Source organism: Lineus longissimus, chromosome 14 (assembly GCF_910592395.1).
Source record: "Lineus longissimus chromosome 14, tnLinLong1.2, whole genome shotgun sequence".
Taxonomy (NCBI): Eukaryota; Metazoa; Nemertea; class Pilidiophora; order Heteronemertea; family Lineidae; genus Lineus; species Lineus longissimus.
Window position 1 is genome coordinate 3,373,537 of NC_088321.1, and position 18,508 is coordinate 3,392,044.

An 18,508-nucleotide genomic window follows, 5' to 3' on the forward strand; every position below is an offset into this window, starting at 1 on the left:
CATTCAATGTGTGTTCATATTTGATGCAATGTTACATTTCTTTCTGCAATGTTTACTCGATAATTGTTCATTCAATATTTCATATTTGATGCAATAATTCACTTTTTTCATGCAATAATGCTCAAATTTTCATTCGATAGTTGCCCTGATAATTAATCATTCAATGTTTCGTATTCGTTTCAATGTTTCACTTTTTTATGCAATAACGATTTCTAAATTTCATAAAATGATCATGTAATATTTGGCAATTATTCATTCAATGTTGGCGGAAACTTTTTCATTCAATATTTTGCGAAAATATTTATGCGAAAACTGCATTGTGGGTAATATTAGAAACGCGGACGCTGATTGGCTAATCTCATGACAGGGAATAAGACAGACGTACCAAAAGCTCCATTGTTGTGTACATGCTGTCAATGGCTGTATATGAATGAGACTAAACCATACAATTGTGATTATCGTGACATCCTCCCTCCAAGCTCGTATCAAACGACTTTGGAAAAAGTTGTGTACAATGTGCTAGTGGTATTGTAATCCTTATGAAAATAACTGAAAGAACACAGCTCTTGGATAAAAACACAACTTGACGCAAGGGCCCAAAGCGCCGCGTAGCGGCAAAAAAGCGAAGCTGGCAAAACATTTATAACGGGTCACCGTCACTTATTATTGGACTTATAGCGCATTTACGGGGTTGCAACTATTTTGCTTTATAGTGTCACCAGGAAAGAAAAGCATGCGACCTAACGCCGATCTATTTGTATAAAGTGATAATTGGAAGGTATATAGTAGGAAATATCAATAAAATAATCATTCCATGTCGTCTTTGGAGGGCATTTTTGATTGTAAAAAATATATGTGTACGTCACCGGAGTCTCTGCAATGATAATTTTATCACAGCAGTCTCGCGCAAGTAGAAGTTCTTTACCTAAAGTTCTTCACTTATTAGTCTCAATGTCTGGCGCAAAGCCAGACGTTTTCCATTACGATTTCACTACGATGTTTGACAAGAAGGAGCAGTGCGCGAGATATGCTAATGAGCAGACTTCCCTCGCTTGAGTTTCGGAAGAATGTTCCATATCGCGCTAAGCTGACCACTGCTGACCATGACAGGCGTGCATTGGACTGGTACAGGTTGGAACTGATCATTGATTATGCTGGTGGTGACGCTTCCTGATGAGAAGTTGGTCGTGACTGATGCAGTATCCTTGGACTTGTCCACAGCATCGTTTAATCATTGCTTTTTGAGCTGCCTTGATTCTGTACTTACCCAAATACTGAGACCAAATTAATGCCTGTTGACTGTGCTTTAACAAGAGAGACTGGCGCCATGCCTAGTCTCTCTTAAAGCACAGTCAACAGACACCAACCCCCTCAGACTCAGAAACCACAAACGCCCAACCCTTCCTGCTACCTTAATACTTCTGGATTATTGGATTTATGCTGTTGACTAATAAGTACCATTTCCTTTCTTTTCAATGCAGACTGTTAATGAAGCCATTGCCAACTTAAACCAACTGCAACCTGAACAATCAAAGACTAAGAGTGATGATGACTCCAAGTGCTATGATAGTGACCCTCAGATTGATTTCGAGGTGCCTGCCATGCCTGCCCCCGTAGCGCCCAGTCCCAAATTAACAAGCATTCGACTAACTAGGTCTGAAAGTGAGTTTTTTTTCCTTCAATATCCTAAACTGAGTTTTTCTTCAATATCCTAAACTGGGTGTACCCAAGTACTTCCTATGATGCTGTGATGTGCAATGCCACGTGACAAAAATGTTGACATTCATTGGAACCCATTTATCTATTGACCCACTCTTCTTGCAGTTTATGTTGTCAGCATTCCTCCAGCAGAAATGGTTTCGAGGGGACATCAAGTCCGGATGCCATATCGGTCAAAGGAAACGCAGACCACTAATTTTCAACCTGACCTCACCCACACTTCAGTGTCGATCATGGAGGTACCAAGTACGCCTGAAGCTGCATCAACCCCCCAGCCAAAATACAAGAGGAAGCGTTCTGATTCAGGTAACGATGAGGAGACTGAGCCCTTGGCAAAGCATTCTTTGTCATTTGTGGATGATGAAACCAAGGACCCCTCTTTGAATCCAAATATGTCTTTGGAAAGTTTTGCATCTACTAGGTATGTTTCATAGCACGATGTGCAAGGTTTGCAGTAGGCCTGCATAAGTTGCATTTAAACCTTTGTCATAGAGCAAGAGGAATGTAGTACCTTGTTGGAAAGGGTTTGAGTTTTCATACCAGTAAATGTAAATTATGTCAACAGATCTTTAGTATCTAAAGAGATACTTATTAGTCTCCGTCAACCTACGTATGTAGGGTTGAAAGGAGACTCTTGGTTTAGCTAGGCAAATTCCCCCAATTTATAACCCCGTTCCATGTGACTACGGTGTATGCAATGCACTGTGTATATCATTGGTGATTGGAGAACCCAGGTGGATTCGTGTTCGCGAAGTTTAGGGAAAACTGGACATTAAGTAAATCAAATAGTATAATGAGTTGTTTTTTGAAACATCAAAGGTGTGCAGTGCGAATTTTCAGAATTATTTAGCGAGCAATAACGACATATTTTAGGGGACGAGACAGCCGTTTGGCGATGGGTCGTGAAAATTTGATCCGCCATTACACAATCTCCAAACGAGACGTATTATGCGACCATATTCCCTGCCAATTTCGATTTCCGCCATTGCACATTCTCCAAACGAGACGTATTATGCGACCATATTCCCTGCCAATTTCGATAGCTTCCATGTTGGACAGGAAGTGGCCCGTGGAAATGGACTGAAAATGGCCGCAATTGATCAATTCGTACTTAAGAGCAACGATTACAGGAACACACTTGCTTAGACATAAATTGAAATATTTTATGATTCATTGTTGTTATACGTTATTCTTGCTACAAACAAATTTTCGCGGCAACAATAGTGGTCAATACAGGCAGGGCCTTGGAGCGAGGCGACGGCGTTGATAAGACGATCAAGTTCCGGTCATGCGCAAGTCGCATGTGCAGAATAGTGTTTAAGGCACATGTGAACCACAACATCACCATCGCTGCTATCCCAACACAGCGTTAACACAGCAGCAACATAAACCCAATGCAAACCTTGCCAGCGAAGAAAATTCTCATACCAAGGTCTACAGACCAGTAACCCGACTTTTAATCTCCAACTATGTATATATGTATATATCTATTTTCCCAATAAACTTTTAACCAAAACATACTGCCTCCTCCACTTCCTCAACAAAGCACCCCACAGTTGACGGAGACTCCAGAGTCTGCCTGCAGACTCAACCGACAATTCTAGTTTTTCTTAAATCCATTTCAGTGATGCCAACAATAAGCGAGCATCCTCATCCCTGACCGAGGGCATGTGTGCAGTTTCAGTGTCCAAGCTTTTGGAGCTGTTCCACATCTGCTACAACTGCGGCTCAATGGTGACCATCACACAGTCATGCTTGTCATGTGATGGTATCTGGAAATGGCAGAGCCAGGAAATGATTGGAACGGTATATGCTGGTAACATCGGCCTATCGATGGCAATTCTTGCAGCGGGTGCTATTCCAAGCAAAGTGATAAGAGTCCTGCAATTCTGGGGCATTCGAAGCATTTCCTCCGGAACATATTTTCGACACCAGTCAAAGTACCTGAACCAGGCAGTACGTAATGTTTGGGAGGAGGAGACCATCCAGGCACTGGCAGCTGTAGAGGACGTGGCCAAACTCTCCGGTGATGGAAGGTGCGATTCGCCCGGCCATTGTGCGAAGTATGGCTCTTACAAGTTACATGACACAGGGAGAAACGCCATTGTCATGACACAACTTGTTCAGGTAAAAACTACAATTTGGCTCTCGTTGCTATTATGGCATATCTTTCCAGTAAGCCTGTTTCTGCCATCATTCACTGAGGCAGTATCCTGAAGTCATATTTGTATTACAACAACATTCATATCACTTCAGTTTTTCATGTGCCTCATTATTTTGCAGTCCACTGAGGTTAAGAACTCCTATCACATGGAGCTGGAGGGCCTGTCCCGATGTGTCGATGAAGTGAAATCATACGTCCCACATGTTAAGATAGAATTAACAACTGATGGCCACAAATCAGTGGAGAAGTGGTTGAGAGAGGAACAATCGGACACCATAAAGCATTATTTTGATGTGTGGCATGTTGCTAAAGGTGAGTACCACTATCAGTGCTGTGATATGCACACACTGACTTAGTGTCTCAACAAATATAATCTTGTTTCTCATTTCCCTATTCCGTCGGTTCTCATGTTAACTCTTTTGGATGTGGCATTGAGAAAAGATCAACAAGATTCCAGTCGTCAATCTTTACTTTTAGGTAACTTTGATTAACTTATGAATTTTATAGTATACAGTGCGTCCGGAAAAAAACTACCCACAGAAAAATGATAAAGTATTTGGGGTTTTTTTTTTCGGACGCACTGTATAAGTTATCTCTATCGCAAAATTGTGTCTAGTTCATTTAGTTAAACCATGCGACACTCCTGTCTGTCATCTAGGAAAGTTCATATTATACAATACTATACTTCAGGACTGAGGAAAAGACTCAAGCCCATAACCATGAACAGGCGGTTTCAGCTGGTCAACAAATGGCTGAAAAGTATTATCAATCACTTGTACTGGTGTGCCATGACCAGAAATAACGACCAATCATTGATCTTGGCCAAGTGGAGATCAATAGTGAACCATATAGCCGGCGTCCACACGCACGAAGAAAACGAACTGTTCCCCAAGTGTATCCACAGTCGTATTCCAAGGCAGTGGTTTAAGAAAGGTGAGTATGTGCATGCCCTTACCCTTTACCCCAAAAATGGTTGCTGTATTCATGGAATAAAGCTAGAAATTGTTTTTCCAAACTTATTTGTGTATGAAAACACTTCTGTGTTTGGATTGTTAAATCAATCTGAAGTTACTGTGGTACTCCTCTACGGTTTTTGTCCTCTAGGAACAGAAGAATACGACAAGGTGTGTGCTCTGCTACTCAACAAGAACCTTCTACATTCAATCTCAAAGCTCAGCTCGGATGGCCAGACATCTGGTTTGGAGGGATACCATAGCAGCCTTCTACACTTCGCCCAAAAGATGTACCATTTCGGAGACCTGTATTCATCCACGACCGGAAGTGTGGCAGTCACATAGAGCTTATCAAAATGTCAAGTTGTGGTAAATACATGGCTGGGATGGACCAAAGTGGAATTAATTCTCAATCTGTGGTTGATTCTCAATCTACAGAGTCAGGCCATCACAGAAATATGCTTTTTGATAATATATTTAAGAAAATGTGGTCTCACTGGTCAGTTTAGAACTTATATTTTGACAGGGCCATATCAATGCGTCAGTGACGTTTTGATGGATATGGTGTACGGAAATCATTTTTTCTCTGGCAATCGGTATTGGAATGTTTTTAAACTTTATTATGCTATTGGCAAAGCGTTGTTCTTGACACATATAAAATTTTGTGCAGATTTATTGGTCCAAGGTGTACTTTTTTTACCAACACTTATGAACAACAATGTAGACTTAATGTACACAGGTTTTAATAGAGGGCTCTGGCTTAGTAGTCAAAATGGTTGACCAAGTATGAAAATTTGACACTTGCCATGCTTGCACGCACATTTATCTTATTTTCTCTATTCTGCACGTCCTTTTCATTCCTTTTTCTTGTAGTTGAACCAATATTTATTGCATTACTGTGCATATTAACCCTTTTCAGCCGCAATCATGGATTCAGTCCTTAAAACTGAAAATAAACCAGAACAGCGAACCTGATCTGAAGTCGAATACTAGTGTAAACAGTCTGTGTATTGGACTGGGTATAGTCGTAGTTATGGGGAGACACGGTTTAAACTACCTTGGGATGGGTGCAGCAAAAAGCACAGGGCCCATAGGCTTGCTTATATTGCTTATTATGGTGGCCCCTTGCCTTTTGGACTTTATGTCTCTCACAAATGCCACAATGAATGCGCTGTGTGTCAATGTTGACCACTTGAGTTTAGAAGCGAGGGGTATTAACAACCAGAGGAAGACTTCCCTGGCTGAAAGGAAATGCTTTGGGCACTTAGATAAAAAAGACTGCTTGTTTGAGGTAAATGCAAGATCAAACTAGTATAATAGTGAGTATAAAGTGAAGCTAGTGATATATTGTTTCTGAGCTGGATGAAATTGCTGTGTGTTGTCGAAACTGGTGGTTGTAATCTCTTGCTAGTCTCTTAGCTCTCTCCTTTAATCCACCCTCCTCTTCTAGTTCTAGCCTGTCCTTATGGTAATCCATGTCTTTAACTGCCCCCTTCTCTTGGCTTGATAGAAAGCACGCATTCGGATTGTCCTCACAACTCGTCATCTAATCCTAGTTTTTAGCTCGCTTTCCCATTTCTTATAGTACCATTTCCTATTGTCCATTTCTTTCAGACAATTCATTGCTGCTGCTGAAATTCGGGCACCAAGTCTCTTGAGCTTCAGTGGAATGGACTTTCCCCGTGTATTGTTCATGGTGTGGATTGCTGCATGAACACGACTGCGATAGTTTTTAAGGTGAGTCACGTTTTTTGGCGCAATCAAATTCAATTGCCGATTGGCACTCTCACAGGCCTGTGTGTTTGTCGCATGTCATATCTTTTTGGCTCACCTGTGAGCCTTTAGCATCACGCAGTGTCCGTCAGTCATTGTCGTCGTCGTCGTTAGACATGGGTGGCACGTTTTGTAACCGTTCAAGCTTTTGAACTCTAACTTGGTACACATGTACCCCTAGGTGACCGCTACTCAGAGACCGAATCGCGGCCTCATATGATACACGGTTTTGCCACCAGGGGGCCAGAGGTCAAAAATGGAAAAATTGTGTTTTCTCCCTTATCACCGGTCTGAAAAATTTGAAAAAAATATGGTAGGTACTTCTACCAATGGGACATCGAATATCCTCCGGGTTTTTGATATTACCTACTTTTGAAGCTCACAGAGGTCAAAGTTTGTCGGCAGCAACACGGTTAGTCGGTGGTGGCACGTTTCGTAACCACTTTAGCCAGAGATCTCAAACTTGGTACAAATGTACCCCTGGGTGACCCCTACTCAGAGACCGAATCTTGGCGTAATACAATTCACAGTTTGGCCTATAGGAGGCCAACACCACCTGCCTCTGATCATACCAGCCGACTGAAACATGTTATCCTTGGCGACTTCAACATGAATTCAATAGTGGGAGGTGAACATTTCAATGCCAAACTTGAAAAATTCTTTCTCCAGGAATATAACATGAAGCAAACAGTCGCTGAAGAAACAACTGATTACCACACCAAATTAGACCTTGTATTTACAAATGCACATCATGTGGACCATACAGGGGTCATTGACAATTGCTGGTCTGACCATAAAATGATATATACAGCTTTACCAATGTCAGAATCACTGACCCCATAGCCTTCCCTTTGACACAGGTGAGCTCATGGTCCCTGGACCATTTCATTTAGACATGTTTTGCTCAACTTCATCTCCAGTATGCTTCTCACTAGAAGCTTGTCAGCATCACTCATGTTGAGGTCCTTGGCTGACAACTCCAAGTTGCCTAGTTTGCATGCACTCCACCAAGAACTTTGGCCATCGCATACGGTTGTTTCGATTGAACACTGGCTGCAGTCACCGTCGAAACAAGCGATCAGATTGTCCACTATTGTGGCTAAGTTTTCACCAATTTGGTCAGTGTCCCCATGATACTTTTTAAACAGGGTATCGAAAATTGTGGATGCACGGATTGCAATGTCACTGGAGAGACATTTCTTCGCCTCTGCTGCATCAGGTGCCTTCATACCAGCAAACATTCCCTTTGAAAATTGGGCTCTCATGCCTTCACGAAATCGGGCTTGACCCAAATGATATGTATCCGACATCCTTTCTACTTTTAAGGCCTTCCCAAGAAAGGTGCTGAAAGCATCCTCCATGCCGGCACTACATCTACTGTCACCGTCGGTTGTACAGCAATGAACAAGTAAGTGATTAGCTGCCAACTCTAAGCCAACCATATTACCAATGTCATATTCCCTGAGAACTTGATAATCTGGAAGATTCGCCTTGCATCCATCATGTGCTTCATCTGTGCCACACTTTGGTTGGAACCCTCTTCCTAAAAGCCATGCACCCTTATAACACAGTTTGTCTAGTATTCCTACTGCAATGATTTTGTGGGACGGTGTCTCATATTCACGAACTAATCCCACCGCTTGAGTTGCGGTTTGACCGGGCCTACTTCGTCTGGCAATAGTAACACTATTGTAGACTGTATCCATTTGAACACTGACTCCTGATTGATCACATCTCATTCTTTTCACCTCTTTTAGATAATCCTGTTGTCTCTTCAAGTCCTCCTTATTCATTTCAACAGTTTCCATCCCAACCCTGTTGACGGTGTTTTGTAAACTTGACTTCGACATTGGTGGAACATTTGCTATTGACAGTAATGTCCTAGTCTTTGATTGGCTACCAATTTCCTGAGAAGCCAGTGCCAATGCAACATTTATTTCACCCTGCTTTGCACCACGACCTTGCTTCTCTATTTCATTATAGAGTTTAGAATAATGCTTCCCACAAGCAAAATTACAATTTGCACACCTCAGTGCTCAGCGAGCACTAGCACCCTTCTTGATGTCATGTTCTATCTCAAACTTTGGAATGTCACAGTGACCAATAAAGTTAAAATGGAGCTCTGCACACCCATTCAGCATTTCAAGAATTTTAAATTTGCTGGCAACAATGTTAATATCCTCAGTTAGTTTAACATCCGTATTGTCCTTTGCAGCATCCTGTTCCCTCCGGCGAAGTATCTTCAGTGGGCTGACCGTGTTCTCGACCGTCGGTGCATAGATTATCCCATCCGATCGCTCACGCACAACATTGTTGTAATCCTCATGACTGAAACGAGACCAGCTACCATCGGTTTTCTCTGGAGGCATTGTCCTGCTGTAGGGCGAGTGGTGAGAGTGACCAACTTGAAATCCATGGCTTGGGTTTTTGCTGAGCTTAGGCATCTTGAGTAGAAGTTTACTCTGTGGAGTCCACATGTAAAGTGACCCCCCCCCCCCCCCCCGAGCATACCTAGTTGAAGCTTGAGGATATTGGGATGGTTCATCATTGTGCTTCTTTGTACTGATGAGTTGCTAAGATAAACAAATATTTTAGCCATAACAAAAGTCATATCCTAATGAAAAACAAACATGTGGTACACATGTGTCCCTTGGTCTTTCAAGCTCAGAATGTGAGTAAATGAGGTTTCTCAGGGTCAAAGGGGTTCACTTTGAATTGGCCACACATGCTCTTTGCTGGCCATGTGAAGTTCAAACTTGACAGGTAGGCAAGTGTGAATCTGAAGTAATCTGGAATTGTGACTTTTTGAAAATTCAGACTCGGTGATTTGAGACAATTTCTATAATCCGTTGTCATGGTAACTGCCCAAACTTAGAAACCTGGCCCTGGGACATCCAACAATGACCATATGAACTCAAAAACTCTTTCTTTCTAATAATAAATAATTATGAGACTTATATAGCACTAAATCCGACTGGTTTCAGTCGCTCAAAGCGCTTCACATACCCCTAGCTATTGGCCTGTACATTCTTAGTTCAAGCTCTACTCTCTGGGAGTATTACAGGTCCGAGCTGCAGCTATACAGCGCTCAGGACTAACATTCATAGTGTGCCAACTCTGCCAGCTAGGTACCTATTTACTCCTGGGTGGAGAGAAGCAAGTAGGGTTTAGAGCCTTGCTCAAAGTCACAAAGACGAAACAGCAGTGACCCTTCTGAGAATCGACCAACGACCTCCTGATTATGAGCCCGGTGCTCTAACCACTAAGCCACTGATCTTCCCTATAATGATGTATATATCCTTTATTTCAAACTAACAGTGCTTGGTAGGATTTAATAATTTTTAACAGAAATATTACATGTTCGGTATTTAAGAATTTGCCACGCCCACATCACTTCAACATAGAATTTGAGGCCGGACATAGCAAGAAGATGAACTCGAATAAAAATTTTACAATTCAATATAATTCAAAAATTCCTTTTGCACAGTAATGTGGACATCTAGGGGAATCTGAAAACAGCAGAACATTTGACCTGGGGCCAACATTGGTTCTCTAGTACTATTGGAAACATGGCAGCATTCTTGCGGGAGACTTAAATGTAGACAGATTTTGTCTTATTTTCTCGACCCTTCACATTGTTTACACTTCTTTTGCATGTTTTTTAATCAGTTTTAAATGAATTATCATACATTTTAACCCTGAGCAGATTTGCATTACTCATTCCTTGCTATTGAACAGAAATCCAAAAATCGAGACTGATATGTACTGTGTTGTAGGCCTATCCATAGTGTTGTATGTGATATACTTCATGCCTATGAACTGTACTATCAGTTGATGTAGGGCCTTACATGCAGTCAGAATTAGTCATTTTATTTCAGACTCTTCTACTGGTTGCAGTATCCTGCAAGACCTGGGTCCTGTCAGTTCTCTTCGCAATCTCTGATTGAGGTACTGATGCATCAGATCACTCTTCAAGGACAAGGCAGTACCGGCACGATATCTCCTCATTGAGAAAATGACCAATTTAACATCTACTATCTGTTGAGGTGGATTCATAACAAAGCATTTGAGCATTTTTTCTCTCTTTTTAATGAATCGACATATTTGTCGGATTTCAACGCATTTACAGAGTATAAGTGCAGACCCTTGCGGAGTTGGGCACCAGAGCCAATGATGACATGTGCCAATATATTGTTATTTCTGATTACCTGTATAGTCCTTGTATAAAACAAACAGTGCTCCATAGTATTAAGTCATATTTGACAACATTATTAGCTCTTGAGTTTGGTTTAGCTTCAGAATTAAAAGGTGGCACATTCAGATATAGCTTTGAGTAGATGAACTCCTCAAATTTCTTTAAAAGTCAATATTATTTAAAACTTTCTTTTGCAGACTGTTGTGAACATCTAGGGGAATCGGGAAATGGCAGAAATTCTGACCTGGGGTCAAAACTGGCTCTCTACTAGGGCAGAGACATGTATTCATCCACAGGCGGAAGTGTGGCACTTTCACATAGTCCGTACTGAACTGTGAAGCTGTGGTAAATACATGACTGTGATGGGTGAAAGTGGATTTATTCTTCATCTTTGGTGGATTCTTAATCTACAGAGCCAGGCCATAACAGGGATATACTTTTTGATAATTAATTAAGGAAATATTGTGTCAGTGGCCAGTTTAGAACTTGTATTCTAATAGGCCCACTCCGCAGGTGACGATTTGATGGCAATCCTGTACACAAATCAATTTTTCTCAGGCAATCGGTATTGGAATGTTTTGAATTTTTACTATTATTTTGATAAAAGCCTCTTCATAACTCATATAAAATTTGGTGGGAATTAAAGCACCCTTGGTGTACTTTTTTCACCAACCTATGTTCATTAAAATGTACATAGAATGTACACGCTGGCTAATAGAGGTCTCTGGACTGCCAATTTTTTTTTTTTTTGCGTCTCAGTAGTTAAGTTGATTCATAGATACAGTAGTTGTCAGGTTCATAATAATGTTCAGTTATGGATAATTTGATTCTTTTCTGGTATTTTGATTGTGTACAACTCAAAATTTAGCAAGGGGGGATTTGCTGTGTATTCACTGTTTGTAATTCGCGCCTTACGTTGGTGGCGCCGTCTGTGTCAAGTTGAATAAACCTCGTTGTAGTTTCGGTATTGAGAATGGAACATTGTCTTTGTGTTCTTCCTTCTAATGATGCTATTTAGGACCCACATATATAGTAAACCAAGTCTCTGTTGAACTTTGATCTAAAGGCCTCCATACACTGCATAACAAAAGTCATTTTGTGGCTTGTTTCCAAAAAAATTTTTGCAATGTGTGTACGATTGGAACTTTTGTTACGAAGTATCCATATGTCCCGCCTTGTTGAAAGTTGTATAACGTAAACCACAAAAGTCAATAGGTGTGCAGATGATTACGACTATTGTGACCGTGTTTCAGGTGGCCGCTCCCACTTCAAACTCTTGAGTCATCTTTTACAAAAGTCATTCAGTGTGTATTCACTCGGTGACCTTTGTGGGCATGTTTACCCCTGTGGAAAGCCTGTGGAAAGTTGTGGACAGCTGAATTGAACTTGTTCAATTTTTGGAAACCTGTTGCTCATTGGACAGGAAGATGGCTACGTGGGATTTAGAAAAAACATCAAGATTTTGTGAACTTTGGGGGGGGGGGGGGGGGCAAGAATGTCTTTTCAACGTCAAGTCCCCTCTGTACCACGATAGAAACAAAAAGAGGAAAAAGATAGCTGAAATAGCTACTGAATTGGACGTCACCGGTAAGGTTCACATTGGTAATGTTGGTAAATATGCCCCGACCAATTTCAATACACGTTTGCCCAAGAAATAAATGAACAAAATTTTACTATCCAGTTTAATATTATTTGCTTGGAAGACAATACAAGAAAATTGGATGTAAACCCTGTGATTTTAACGTAATTCATCCACTACTTATGAATCCATGTTGGTCGTTTAAATTATAATGAGGACAGAGCAAATCGCACGTGGACCCATTTCCCTTTGCCTGGTATACAGGCTACAGGCAAAGACTCTGTGGCAAAGTGTGAAATGTCATTCATGTTGATTAAACTTGAGTGCTTGTACTGTTTTAATACCCGCCGTTGTTTATGTTAACAGCAGATGACGCAATCAAGAAAATCGCATTCGTCTGGTTCGTCTTCACCGAATGATGATAAATGAGAGACAGACATACCGATGCGACCAGTTCGGTGTCTGCCATGGTTATGAAATGTGACGTCGGTGTAGAAGAGTTTTGGTCATTGTTGACGTGGAATGTCATGAATGTGTAGTGACTAGTCAACAACTGTGGAAAGTTACAAAAATATTTGTGGCAAATGGTGATTTCTGTGTCCTGTCGGGATCATTTTGTAGCAAATGTGTGCTACATTATTGACTATTGTCGAATGTCACCTGGAAACATATGTTGCAGGTGCGTTTTGGACGTCCACATGTCTATCAGTGTGTGGAGAAATTTCGACTCCTGTGGAATGTCACCAGAATGTCTTCTGTCGAAGGTGACTTTTGTAGCAGCTGATTTCTACTTTTGTCATGTAGTGTATGAAGGCCTTTAGACCGTATTTGCGTCGTTAAGCGATTCTGAGACTATAAACGAGTCTCTATTGAACATTGAACTTCAAGCAATCAGTAATTGTGGTCATGTCGCGTTTTGTGCTCTGTGATGTGTCGTTATTTGTCACATCTTAAAAACAATTTCGCAAAAGTCTCTATTGAACTTTGAACTTCAAGCAATCAGTAACTGTGATCATGTCTACCGAATCAGGATCTTTCGATTTACCACTAAATGATATTGTGATGTGACGATCATCTTTATTGTACCTAAATCATTGCTCTCCGTTTTCTGTTGAGATACCATGTTTGCAGTTCCATATTGTGTTCAACTCATTGCCCTTTCAAAAATTTTGCTACAATTGGACTTAAAGTACTGAACTGTGGACTTCACTGACACATACGATCATCGATTGTCCAAAGGAAACAGCAGCCACTTTGTTGTATATGAGATGCTTCTTGACCGCCGACTTGGCTGATAGTTATAACGACATCATTGGAGACTAAATCTTATTCCTGAGCATAATCGGCGTTCATCATAGAGACAAGGGAGCCGCTATCAAATAGAATAGTAACAGTTTTGGAAGTTTCCATTACGTACACGGCATAGGTTTGAATTGAATAGCGGTCAAAAAGAGCCCCCTGCAAGACTGATGATGGCTATAAGCACAAGACCAAAAGAACAATCAGCTGAGTTCTGTCGAGAATTCGAAATATCATGACATATTTGAGATGACGTAACTTGACCACTAGCCGTGATTGTCACATTCGCTGAGTATTTTGCATAAATAGGCTCTACACGACGAATGTCTGCTCCCGCCACACAATGAATCATGATCTCACTTTTCATCCAGCCACAGTATAGGAGTGTTATAGGTTTACTTGCAATCATTGATGCACATTATTATTTCATCAGAACTATCTGTAACCGATCGATCCAACTGGCATGGCCTTCGCTATCAATTTGGTCGAAATCAAGAACCATGAATTACTATCTTCGAACTTGAACACACTTTGAAAGGCCACTTTAAACCTACCTCCACAGCTTCAGTCACCGCCGAAATGGGGGACGATCCCCAAAAAGTATTAATGCGAGACAATGTTGATTTAGTACGAGCAGCTGTCCTTTCTTTCCCAGTTAAGTCATGTTCAACAAATTCGAACAATGATCCAGACACTATAAAAACGTTCGAACCGTATCCTGTCGAAACGATCAATTTAGTTTTTATTGTTCGTTCATTAAGACGTACTTAGTGACGAGGTCGATTGACGTTTTGACTGACTTGTACCAACGTCTCTTGTTTGTTCCCTACGGGTTCGTCTTGAGCTGAGCCGTATTTCTAATGACGTTTGTCTCCTATGGAGACAGCGACCACGGTGTCCCAGCAAATCGATGGGCTGTACTCATGAAACGATGGTTTAGTTTGGATCATGTGTATTAATGAAATGCATTGAGCACCGAATTAAAATTCGTTCGTTTTAAGGTTTGCTCACTAAATGTGAATATCAGATAGTCTAGATCTGCTGACGCAAAATTGGATATATGAAAATTCTGATGAGGGTTCGAGCGAACCGAAATTGATCGTGGAATATGTATATAGTGTAAATAAACGTCTACATCATGAAGATGTTAGCAACTTTCATTGCGTATATATGGTTGTAACGCTATATGAAAATTCGTTCCTATCATGATTATAATGAGATTATAATACTGTCAAACGACTGATTATTTCGAGATAACATGTTAAAAAAATGTGTCAAACATTATATTACACGGATTACCTGTCCCACTTACACATTTTTAAGGTTACGTACCTGAATTAAACCAATCAGCTCGCGGTTTCATTTTGAAATCAATGCCTGGTTTCACCATACCAGTTGAATGGTATTATTTTACATTTGAAATATAATACTAGTAGTTCTTCTTAACTTGAGAATTTGGTGTGTTGAAAATATTTCAGTCTAAGTTGCTTACTTAATGTGGTTCGGGGGCTTAGATTAACCCGTTGTGGTCAAAAAGCTGATTTGCGAGTTAAAAATGAATAAATGGCTTGACGTTCATTTCGAGTGCGTAACCTTTATCAGTGTTGTGTGACATAGCTTTTCGACAACGCGGCCACTAAATAACGACGAGGAATGGTACTTCATCTTAAGTTATTTTCCAGAAATCAACTGGCATATATTATTCCGAACATAACTCTTGAGCCTAATACTTGCAGGGCAGAAAAAACCTCACCCAGGGCATAAATCCATGGAATATTTGACAGGTCATGACCATGATCATTTCAGGGTTTGGGGTCTGACGTTTTTTGGGTCGTTTTGTTTTTAATTCAACCGTCCAGTCACGTTTCCGGGCTTGGTGGGTTGACCTCTTGATTACAACCGACCACAATACAATGTAGTCGTTTGCTATTTGACAAACCATTATACCACCGACAGCGAATTCGGTCACTATGGTATGAATCCTTATACATGTTATAAGGTAGGCATAAGCTGTTATTGTTAAAGAGATCCGGTCGTGCGGCTAGCTGAACGTAGTAAAAAGGACTAAATTGGTGGTTACCTCTGACATGTCTTAATGCAGTCCATTGACCGGTGTCAGTAATGTAATGCAACGTTTTGCAATGTTACCGAGATGCCCAGCCAAATTAATCAACTATCTTAGGGGAACTCGAAACTGCTAACATTTCAATTCAAAAACTCTCCATTTTCATAAGCGTTTCTTGAAGGTTTCCTTTATGCGATAGGGCATGTTGCCGAGTGATCTCTGACTTGACCGGCAATGTGCAGATGGCGCCATTGTTTGATTTGTGCGAGATGACTACTGAGCAGATAAACAGGGGAGATGAAGTGTTGAATAGGCAGATAGAGAGGGGGGAAATTTTGACCCAAATAAGAAAATTGAAGCGGAGAAAGGCCAGTGGAGTTGACGGTATTACAAACGAACTTATCATTAACACCGGGGAGTATTTAATAGATTTTTATTATAATTTGTTTAACAGAATTTTGGACAGTGGATGCATACCGACAAATTGGATTAATGGCATTATAAAACCAATCTATAAGAAAAAGGGTGATAGAACAAAGGGTGAGAATTACAGAGGTATTACTTTATTAAGCTGTTTAGGTAAATTGTTCACAGCTATTTTAAATAGCAGGTTAGACGAGTATGTGAATTTACACGAGGTATTAGGTGAAGAACAAACAGGTTTCAGATCAGGTTACTCTACCATGGACAATGTTTTTGTTCTGAAGTGTTTGATTGATTTGTATTTGAGTAAGGGCAAACGCTTATATGTGGTATTTATTGATTTCAAACAAGCTTTCGATAAAATATGGAGGTTAGGACTTTGGCGTAAACTTATTGGAAATGGTATAAACGGTAAAATATTGAATGTCATGGTAAATATGTATGATAAAGCGAAATCGTGTGTTCAGATTAACAATAATAGATCAGATTATTTTCCGTGTTCCATAGGGGTTAGGCAGGGCGAAAATATGTCGCCACTCTTATTTGCGTTATATCTAAACGATTTTGAAATTTTTTTGAACGACCATGGTTTTAATGGTCCTTCTGATTTACATATCAATAGCCGATGTGAGTTTTTAGACAATTTGGAGATTTTTTGAAGCTGGCAATATTATTGTATGCGGACGATATGATTCTTATGGCAGATGATCCTAACGAGTTACAAAACGCCCTGAACTTATTGCACGATTACTGTGAGGAGTGGCATCTGATCGTAAATATTAAGAAAACCAAGGCAATGATTTTTTTCTCGGGGAAAGCTTAGAGTAAATATACCGGAATTTAGATATAATGGGGGTAGGGTCGAGTTGGTAGACCATTTCACATACTTAGGCGTAACATTCTCATATAATGGAAATTTTGCGAGGGCAATAAAAGATAGATATAATAAAGGTATGAAAGCCATGTTTGGTGTACTGAGAGCGTGTAGAAGACTTTCTCTTACGGTCGAATTGAGTCTAGACATATTTGACAAAGTAGTCACACCAGTTTTGCTATACGGTAGTGAGGTGTGGGGTAACCAAAACACCGAGTTGCTGGACCGTGTACAAGTTAAATTTTGCAAATATTTGCTACGATTACCGTTAAGAACTCCTACAGTAATGGTAATGGGAGAACTTGGGCGACACTCTTTGAAGATTCACATAGCCGTGCGAATGTTATCTTTTTGGAACAGACTCAGAATTGGAAAAACAGATAAATGGGCTTATATCTTTTATAACATAACTAGGGAGCATTTAGACAAGGGTTATTTAAACCAAGGCTGGTGTAAAAGTGTGAAAACTGTTCTAGACGGCTGTGGCCTCACTCAAATTTGGTATACTCCCGAGGTTTTGTCCCTACGAGAACTGAAAATTGTAGTTGAACAGATAATGAGAGACCAGTGTGAACAACTATGGAGAAACGAGGTAAATAACGATTTCAGATGTATAATTTATAGAATGTTTAAACAAAACCTGAATATGGAGCCCTATGTTAAAAAATTACCATTATATCAAACGGTCAGTATTTGTAAATTTCGTACTGGATCTATAAAATTCCCAGAAACAGTAACCAGAATGTATAGAAATGAAACTGCAGAAAATATTTGTGGTCTTTGTGACCAGGTTTGTGTAAGAGACGAACTTCATTATTTTATTACGTGTCCGTATTTCCGTCACATGCGAGTAAGGTTGTTTCCAAACTTAAAAGAATTACCTCAGGTTTTTTATCATGAATTTTTCCATCGCATTATGACTAAATGTTCCCGGGTAAACTTAGACAATATTCATAGTTTTTGTAAAGAATTCATCAGCTTGGTCCACCATATGTAAATGTTAAATCATGTAACCTCTTATACCCGAAAGGGTTTTTTGGAGAGAAATAAATTATGTTATGTTATGTTAATTATGTTATGCTAAGCCAGGAAGTGCTGTGTTGCATTACGTCATTGCATGTCAACAGGGCAATTTTGATCGAGTTGTCTGTTTTGTAAATATGAGCTATGCAAATATGAGCATGTGTTTGGAGTTCAGGAGACTCTTTCAAGGGTCCGGAACGATAGACAGGCGTAAATGAAGGACAAACACAAAACTAATCAATCAAAATTGATGAGTGATCACCGGATATTGCAGGAGTGTGAATTTGCATCAACACCGATCGACAAGGCTGTCAATCCCCTCTAGAAAACATATATTTATGGGGGGTTTCACCTAAGACCTAATTATTACAACTTTTTACAATTGAAGCGAAAATCGAAAACTTTCCTTAAAAACGGCCCGGTATTGAGAGCTTTTGACGG

The 18,508-nt window shown here is 40.3% G+C and overlaps 2 protein-coding genes across 2 annotated transcripts in view; both read left to right on the forward strand.

The window, feature by feature from the left end:
• LOC135499123 (transcription initiation factor IIE subunit beta-like) overlaps positions 1–18,508 on the forward strand; it is a 462,452-nt gene that overhangs the window by 115,016 nt on the left and 328,928 nt on the right. The window lies entirely within an intron of this gene.
• Positions 3,346–11,728, forward strand: LOC135499044 (uncharacterized). Its single transcript, XM_064789684.1, has 8 exons — positions 3,346–3,846; positions 4,003–4,195; positions 4,574–4,816; positions 4,988–5,205; positions 6,451–6,573; positions 7,936–8,017; positions 8,825–8,999; positions 10,488–11,728. The coding sequence occupies exons 1-4, from the start codon at positions 3,388–3,390 to the stop codon at positions 5,179–5,181; spliced, it is 1,089 nt and encodes a 362-aa protein (XP_064645754.1). The 5' UTR covers positions 3,346–3,387; the 3' UTR covers positions 5,182–5,205; positions 6,451–6,573; positions 7,936–8,017; positions 8,825–8,999; positions 10,488–11,728.

Excerpts from the sequence above, each read along its gene's own strand:
- LOC135499044 (XM_064789684.1), top strand. The coding sequence starts at position 3,388 with ATGTGTGCAGTTTCAGTGTCCAAGCTTTTGGAGCTGTTCCACATCTGC. Across the intron at positions 3,847-4,002 it reads TCATGACACAACTTGTTCAG|TCCACTGAGGTTAAGAACTC; the intron begins GTAAAAACTACA and ends ATTATTTTGCAG. Across the intron at positions 4,817-4,987 it reads AAGGCAGTGGTTTAAGAAAG|GAACAGAAGAATACGACAAG; the intron begins GTGAGTATGTGC and ends TTTGTCCTCTAG.